This window comes from Coffea eugenioides, chromosome 4 (genome assembly GCF_003713205.1).
Source record: "Coffea eugenioides isolate CCC68of chromosome 4, Ceug_1.0, whole genome shotgun sequence".
Classification (NCBI taxonomy): Eukaryota; Viridiplantae; Streptophyta; class Magnoliopsida; order Gentianales; family Rubiaceae; genus Coffea; species Coffea eugenioides.
In genome coordinates this window covers 7,016,659-7,025,222 of record NC_040038.1, presented here as the reverse complement: position 1 = coordinate 7,025,222, position 8,564 = coordinate 7,016,659, and the positions used below count along the sequence as shown (strand labels likewise).

The 8,564-nt window shown below is 37.0% G+C and overlaps 1 protein-coding gene across 2 annotated transcripts; it reads right to left on the bottom strand.

Annotated features, from left to right (window-relative positions):
- Nucleotides 1–1,557: 1,557 nt before the first annotated feature.
- Nucleotides 1,558–8,265, bottom strand: LOC113768814 (transcription factor BIM1). Of its 2 annotated transcripts, none has more exons than XM_027313310.1 (12): nucleotides 7,772–8,265; nucleotides 7,265–7,669; nucleotides 7,034–7,102; nucleotides 4,845–5,213; nucleotides 4,436–4,550; nucleotides 4,208–4,341; nucleotides 4,009–4,144; nucleotides 3,384–3,453; nucleotides 3,204–3,299; nucleotides 2,393–2,841; nucleotides 2,010–2,139; nucleotides 1,558–1,868 (listed from the first exon to the last, which is right to left on the bottom strand). In XM_027313310.1, the coding sequence occupies exons 2-12, from the start codon at nucleotides 7,299–7,301 to the stop codon at nucleotides 1,758–1,760; spliced, it is 1,716 nt and encodes a 571-aa protein (XP_027169111.1). In that variant the 5' UTR covers nucleotides 7,302–7,669; nucleotides 7,772–8,265; the 3' UTR covers nucleotides 1,558–1,757. The 2 variants fall into 2 exon arrangements, with proteins under 2 accessions (XP_027169111.1, XP_027169112.1); XM_027313311.1 differs by having other exon boundaries at nucleotides 4,009–4,117.
- Nucleotides 8,266–8,564: the final 299 nt, after the last annotated feature.

Below are 8,564 nucleotides of genomic sequence, written 5' to 3'. Positions count from 1 at the left end.
CTGGAAAAAGGTGTTGATTTATCATTTATGTTGCTGAAAAGGATATTCTAAAAGATAGGGGGTGGCTTTATAAAGAGGTTTTAGAGAAGAGTGAGTGGGATAGAAGTGTGGAGGTTGCAGGGGAAGATCATGTCTTCAATTTGTTTTTTCTCAAGGGAGAGAATGCTTTGTTGTTGCTGAAAAAGTTGGCAACTTTCATCAATAAGAATGTTGTGTAGATGCATGTTTAAGTGGATAATCACTTTGTTTATCGTCGTTCTCTAAATCGTTTGTGTACCTATTTGAAGTTCATTTAGTCTTGTTAATGAAAAACTCATATACAAATGTTTGTTTCAAAATATATGAACCGAGCAAGATAGCATGCATAATTTCCTTCTCCATCTCCCAGTATACATTAGATATTTTGTTACTCCATATTATTACTAAATGTGTGTGAGTTTTTTTGTGTAAAATCCTCTTTAATCACAAGCACCAAATACCTCCCGATACGCGGGTACTCCCCTCCTAATAGTTATTCTAGTATGATGTTAGTATGACAAATTAGTCAAAAAAATTTACATTAATTAATTGGGCAAGTCAAAAATTTTCAAATAATGAATAGGGGCAAATTCGTCAAAAATTTTAATATAATTAGTAGGGGCTAATTAGTCCATTTATTATCATATTATTATGTGAGAGTATGGTTGTTTAATAGTCAGTATGAATTTGAATCATTCATAAGGTAAATTAGTTCAAATATTTTTATGTTGATAGCAACATCAAATTAGTCAAAAAGCTTTAAAATTAATTAGTAGGGGCAAATTAGTCCATTCATATTATTTTATCGTGTGGGAGTAGGGTTATATAATTATAAGAATATAAATTTGTATTTTTATAAAGGTAAATTAGTATAAAATTTTATCATCCTTTATGTCAGTCATCCTGGGATGACTAATACCATCTCCTCTATGGGATTATTTTATCCCATGAATAGGGATTTATTTAGTTAGGTAGGATGTGTCATCCCATGTACAAAATGCAACTAAACATAGAAAGACACAGAATGATTAATCCAATCCTATGTCATCCCATGAACCAAACGGACCTTTTGCACGCAGAATAGAAAAGACTTCATAAAATCATGACCATCAGAATGTATCTGATTCACCAGTCACCAATCTAGCACCATATTTCTGTAATTGCTGATTTTGGTTACCCCAAAAGCTGGGGGTCATACAAATTCAAATGAATTCTTCACCCTAAAGTGTAAGAACTTTCCATTTCATCTTTTTTGTTTTCCCCCCGTTTCCCTTAGTTACAACCAGCTCACGTGGAGGTTTGGGCTAATAGTTGTATACATATTGTGGACATTGAATAAATGACTAATTTATTTGCAAAAATAACCGTGATTAAAAAAATTAAGATAGCAATGCCTATCCAAAGGGTTCATTGTCAATAAAAGAGCAGCCTTGCTGCATCTCACTGGAGAACACTAGAAAAGTTGCTGTGATATTTGCACAAAAAGATAAGCCTTGATTTAGTAAGGCGGCTTCTTTGAGTTGGCATGGAAGCCTCTAATTGTATATAATAATTAACAAAAAATAAGTGGTAAATAATACAATATGTCAGGTAATTATGTGCATCCCAAAAGAATTTGAAACAGCATTTACAATGGGTCCATAATCAAAGGCAAGAACATTCCCCTTAAAATAAGAAGGGGCATCAAAAATTGGATAAATCAGTTACAAAAGAAGAATATGATCCAGTCTAATGACATGCTAGCTTCTGCTTGTTTTGAGCCTCTTCAATGCTTGTCCAGGAGAATCCTCCCCTGCTCTTGTAACTATAGACCTTGGCATTGCTTGGTTGCAACTCGGTACATCAACATCCTACAGGAAGTGTAAGACGCAAGTCTCAAGAAAATTTTGCAATGCAGCACAAAGAAACATGGAAACTTTGGAATGAAGTTCCTCAGAAACAGCATTGCAAAAGAATTACTGGGAAGCAAGTATAGCAAATGGGCAAAGTACCTTGATAACCGAAGCTGAAGAATTTACTCTGCCATTAGCTCTTTTTCCAAGATCAATTTGAACAGAAATGTTGGCCTGAGACAGATCTATTCCAGAACTCTGCAATGCTTGTGTCAGAGTACTCAACAACCTGTTCATGAGTTTTTATGATACAATCAGGCTATGATGGTAAACTGATTCCACAATGAGGATGATAGAAAATATGGAGTTCCTTCCAGTTAAATGAGAGAAGATAGGAAGTCATATATTATTCGATTCTACAAGTTTTAGAAGAAAGCATATGAGAAGCTTTTCCCTTGATTTTCTCATTTGCTAAGATAAAAACTAACAGCAAGTCTGAACCATCTTAGAGAACTAAAGGAAAATGAAGAAAGAATACTAACCCTTGTGAATATATGCTGGAGATGCTAATTGTACCACTCTCAATAGTTAGTTCTTGGTCTTTCAGCTTATCAGTTATATTGCTATCGGCCGTACATGATCCTCTGGGCCAAAACTGATGTTGCGGGTGAGATGCCGTTTTGTCTATATCAGATGCAGGCGTAGATGAGAGTGGTACAGATGCAGTGCTGGTTCCTCCAAATGGAAATATTCCATGCCTCAGCGCCATAGGAACTGATGCTGCTTTATCTGTTATATCAGGCTGATGATCCTTTTCTCCAAAAGCTGCTGCACTGCTTACATCTGATTCTAGGTGCTGCCCATTGATAGCTAGTGCAGAAGAGCTAGTAACTTTGCTCTCATTAAGTTTTGCTGCATGAATTAGTGGATTTGACCCAATATTCGTGACTTGAGTAGAATTGATAAAGTCTTCAGGACCTCTGAGATTTCTCTGTTCAATAGAAGCAGAAAGAATCACCAAATGAAGTACTAAAGCATTCTCAAATGTAGAATATCTGCAATTTCCAATCTTTCCATGAAGTATGCCCGACCTACATACTTGGGTCAGAATTAAGACCTCAACTAGATTTCCATTAACGTATCTAGCATGCTTCAGTTAAGCCAGTGATTTTCAATCCAGCATCAATTTTTAATTCAACTTATTTCTTTGAGACCTGTCTTTTATTCATAAGCAGCAATAACTACTGACAAGAAGTATCCAAAGCTTAGGTTCAATATCTCAAAGAAACATTTAGAAAGTCATGTGAATACTGCAATGATGCATACAGAAACAAATAAGAGATTGTAGTTTACCCATGGCATTGGCTTAGATAGTTCCTGGTTCCATCCTGGGTATGGCCCTTCATATTTCTGCACTTTGTCTTGTAGAAATTGAATATACTCAATAACCTGCATAGACATTGATAACTTGTCATTTCTATGATTAATTATGAGATAAAAGTAGATAAAATATTTCAAAACATACATATATACCTCTAACAAAAATGACGCCTTATCTCTTTTTTGGTCGCTATGAGGGATGATCTCTCTTAACTTCTGAAATCTGCATGACAAAGTTCAAGACTAAAGATTTAAAGTTTACTCTTCAAAAATGAAATTATTTTGACTCGAGTATACATTAAAACCCTGAGTAAAGCTTCTCTATTATTGCAAATCAAACATTATTGAGAAAACTTCAGTAAAGTTTCCAATTTTCGTTTGCTTATGAAACAGCAAGATTAGGAACAGTCCCAAAACTAACAGTTGACTGACTGATTCCATTTCTTTACTCCCGTTAGTTCAATATATAGACATTGTTTTCATGCATAATGACAAAGTATAGCATTCAAAACTTGGACAAGCACATTTGCAGCTCCAAGCTTTAAAACAGAACCAACTTCCATCTATTTTTGCAAGTTAAAAATGGTACTTAATAATATACAGTGGCAACATAAGGAACTGCACGAGTTCAAGGTGGGAAGTGGAATTTTGCATGAGAAGAAAAAAGCAAGACTTCAGCAGTACTGTCATTGTTAGAAGACAACAAGCATATCAGAGAAATTAGAGATTTATATGATCAGTAAGAGACTTGACTTCCACTAAGGGAAGGTACACATGCCTGTCATTAATCTTGCTCCTTCTACGTTGCTCTGTAGCTGAGTGTTTTGAACGTGGAGTACTAGGTTTCTGATCGGTGCTTTTTCCATCAACTTTAACTGACAAATTGCCTGTCAAGATGGATGTTATTTGCGTTCCTAGGTACAAAAAAAGGATAAGAACCAAGCTGTTAATGGATACACAAGGTTGAAGAAGGGTACCTTTGGGATGTGACGATGGCTCTTTCTTGATGACAAACTCTTCCTCGTCATCATCATCATCATCCTCTTCTTGAAAACTCTTAGCCGATGTTATCATATTTACAAAACTCTGGTTCCTCTGGGCCAAAGATGGCCTGGAAAAATTAGTAAAGAGTTATAAGCAGCTACACAATATTTGGTGCACAGAAAACTGAGGTCTGAAGATGAATGGAGAGAAATGTCACTGACTTAGAGGTTGAGAGAGAGCTGAATGTTGCAGCATTAAGCTTATGGTTGGACGAGGACTGTGAGGGCCGTTCTGCTGATGCTCTCCACTGCCCTGCCCCAACATTTGCTTCTGCTTCTGTCAGATACATGAAATTCAAAGTGTTGAAGGATTTTAGTGTGGAAGTATTAAATTGATTGCTGTCAATCAACTGAAAAAACATGAAGAGCAGAAGAATCAGAACTTGCATTTTTAATATTGATAGCAGTAAACCTGCTGGTTATTCAATTTGAGCAAGCATTTATATAGATGGCAGCACTGCCCCGACTACAGGAAGTGCATCTTTATATGATTTTAAATGTGTGAGTACTCAATGAGAGCAACTCTATTGATAGGGAATAATCCGGAAGTATCAAGTCTCAAAGAAGTTACCTTTAAGAACAGCTCTATCTCCAGCATTATTCTCCTTCCCTGTCTTTCCCTTTTTCACTGCAGATTCATCCCACAAAGTGAAACCACCACCTGCGTAAGAACTGCAGTTTGAGTTTTCGTCATTTATGTTGGTACTACTTGCTTGTGCCATCATGTATACATTCCCCTCCGGTTTTAGGAACCTCTGATTGAAATAAGTAATGCTGTAGGTCCCAATACCACCAGGAAGAAGATGCTCTATGTTAGATGGAGAAGCTGCTGGTGGAGGCTTTTCCAAATCATTTATTTCTACTTTGTCTTCCTCCTTGGCATCATTCTTACATCCTTGCTCCAGTGGTTGCAAGAAGTCCTGCGTTTTAAGGAAGCCACCTGCATTTGGAGGTTGAAAAGAAACGATAGGAAAAAGGCTCAGAAAACCCATCACAAATTATTGACAATATCAGAATGCGAAGTCCCTTAATAATTCGACATAGGAACTTTGACAGAGCAGCAGCATCAACAAGTTCGTTCCAACAAAGACACAGTATGAATGCTGGACTCATTAACTTATTCTCGTAAGAGTGCAATTAATGGTCTTTTATGCCATTCCTACTGCATTTTCCAAACATTAACTTTCGCAACAAATTACTGGGAAACAATTGCACCCCATTTTTCCATTCCTTCCCTTCTATTTTTCTTCTTCGTCTTCTTCTTCCCTTTGTTTTTGGCTAAAAAAAAGATAAGTGCTACTCTAGCAAAATAAAAAATTATTTCATCGATAATTTACCATATGATATCAAGTGCAGACTCAATACAAATGAAAATTTCCAAGGAAAATACAAGAAAAAGGTACAAGAGCGAACAGGGTAAAAAGGGTAGGCTAGGAACAAGGACCAAGAACAATCACTCAGATGTTTTCTTGATTCCTATAAATCCCACGTTGGAAGTGTAGCCGAAACAGGGAACAGGAACAATGAATCTTCTGCAACCATTTAAGATCATTCACAGCACAATTTTCACTGTACTCACCCTATAATTGAATGGATCGTTGCTTGCATGACAAAAGAATTACTGAAATCAATGTAAAATTATGTAAGCACCTACACGGGAAGCAGTGATGAGGAGTTTTTTTTTTTTGAATCAATCAATGATGATGATGATGTCGCATGTCCTGAAATGAAACTCCAGCTGCTACTCTCTCCTCTCCTCTCCTCTCTCCTCCTCCTCAACCTTTGCAAAATGGGTCCTACCCAAGAAAAGTCAGGCCAAAATCAGGTGTCCCAAACCAAAATTACCCAATCTGAGAGGGGGTTTTAACAGCAAAGTCCCAACCCCTCCCTTTTCGGATCCGGCAATTGTCAGCCTATCCCAGGTGATGACCCACCCTATCAGGCTCTAACATATGGCCCAGATCCCACATATATTCAAACAATCAACATGGGGTCACGGGTACTTTTACTACACCACTCGTGGGTGCTATATTGCCAAGCCTCAGCCTACTCCTCTCTCTCTCTCTCTCTCTCTCTCTCCTGCTTTGCTTCGCCTGGATATTTCCCCTACCTGGGCCTACCACACTCACAATTAAAAAAAAAAGCAACAATAAAAATTAAAAAAAAGTCTGTAAAATTCTACCCTTTTTAATTAAATTTGGAGAACCCATTTTTTGGTACTAGGTTAATAGTAGAATAAAATTTTCATGGTTCCAAGGAATGATTTTTACCCTTGAGGAAAAGATAAAAAATTAAAAAGGTGGTACATGTACTTTTGAATTTATTTTGAAGTATCAATTTGATCTTCCACATGAAACATGGGAATCAAAATATTAGGTCATGAACAACTGTTAAGTTAAAAAAAAATAATTGAAATCATATTCCAGATTGCTAATGACTCAAATCATGTCTAAACGTGCTCCAACTACTCTCATTTTACAAAAATTGGGCTTTTTTCCGGGGGGAAAGGGAGGTGGGTGGGGGGGGATCAAGGGAAAAAAAAAATTGGACTTTCTCTAAGCTTTTAAATTTTTCTCAAAGAAGAAGAAATGGGAAAGAAGAATTTGTGTCTCTCTTCAAGCCATTATGACGGCAAAATGGAAATTTGAAGGCTTAAAAAGGAAAAGGAAAATAAAAAGATTAGAAGAAAAGAAAAAGTAAAACCTCTTCCTTCTGGAGGTAAAAAAGCACCATGTTTGCATTGCATGAAAGAGAATTTACCTTGTGGGGGTCTGGGATCTTGTTGGACTGGCGAGTACAGTGAAAGAAAGTCATGGGTGGTTTTCCTTCCTGTGTCATTTTTACAAGAAAAAACCACATTAAATCATGGTTCACAACCTCAAACCTAACATTTTAGAATTCAGAATACTGCTTTGATTCTTCCCGTGAGTTGTAAACACAGAAAACTTCCAGAATTCACATATGCATTTGCTGACCAGAATTCATGGTTACCTTCAGTCCCAAAAGGCCTGGGTTGGCGCAGCTCCATTAACACCTGACAAAAATCAGCTCTTCTGCAAAATTTCTCCAGAACTCAGATCGAATTACAGCAGTATATGATGAATTCCAACCTTAAAACCAGTGAAATCTCCAAACAAGATTCAAATTCTTCAAGTTCATCCCAGATCCACCATCAGCTTCAGACAGTAGCAGCACTAAAATTCAAAAACCAGCCTGAACAAACTCTTCACCCGATATATAATTCGGCAGCGGAACAATGGTGGAAAATTCACGTGGGGAAACCCACAACTCAACCGAGAATACAATCAGGCTGCTCCAAGAAAATACGTTTCAGGCTTCTGCGAGCACTTGAAATCAAAATTCGACAGAATTATGCATAATTCAACTTGAAATCTCCTGAAAACGAGAGGTAAGGTTGAAATCACCCATAATGCACCACAGAAGAAAAGGAAAGAAAATCAATAAACAAAGCTAACTCGAAGCATACTCTTGCCATACCGAATTTTACGGTGAATATTGCATAATTCAGCTCGGATTCCGCTGAAAGGAACCCAAAATTTAGAACCCGGATTTCCAGACGTGATAATCAAGTGATCCCAACAGTCACCTTCAAGATTACTTGTAGAGCCAGCTAACTTCCGAACACACACAATTCTACACCCACGGAGCCACGCACTAACACATACATTAAGACAAGAAACAGACACGAGTTTAGATGAAACTCCTGCTGCTGTAAAATGGTTTTCTTGCTACTTTTTTATTTTATGAGATGATGAAGAAGAAGCAGAAGAAGAAATGAATGTTTAAGAGAGGAGAAGTTTCAAGGACTTGATGAATGTTTAAGAGAGGAGAAGTTTTCTTCTTCTTAAATTTCTCTCTCCCTCTCTCTATCTCTCTCTCTCTGCTTCTTCGCTTTTTTTCTGTGGGCTAGCTTTGGAAAAAGGACTTTTTATACATACACAAAACAGTGGCCTTCTTCTTCTTCTTCTTCGTTTTCGTTTTTCCGAGTAATATGCGTAAATTTGTTTCTGCTTGTGCTTTTAATCTTTTCAATTTTCTCTTGTGCTCTGGCGAGGCTCCGTTAGGTAAAACGCCGTTATGTTAACGGCAATGTGGTGAGGTTAACGGCGTTTGCTTGATGGGACGTTATTACAATAATATTATTTTGTCAAGTAAGAGGTTTTTTTTTAATGTTTTTTGATGATCCCGATTAATATTCTTGATTAAGATTACTGAGCAACAAAATCCTTTTGGAGTTTGTGCTTCGGTTTCTTTATGTGCTAGTATTATT

Coding starts and splice junctions, on each gene's coding strand:
- LOC113768814 (XM_027313310.1), bottom strand. CDS start 7,301: ATGGAGCTGCGCCAACCCAGGCCTTTTGGGACTGAAG. Junction 7,103..7,264: donor CAGGCCTTTTGGGACTGAAG/GTAACCATGAAT, acceptor AAAATGACACAG/GAAGGAAAACCACCCATGAC. Junction 4,551..4,844: donor AGATAGAGCTGTTCTTAAAG/GTAACTTCTTTG, acceptor TGTATCTGACAG/AAGCAGAAGCAAATGTTGGG.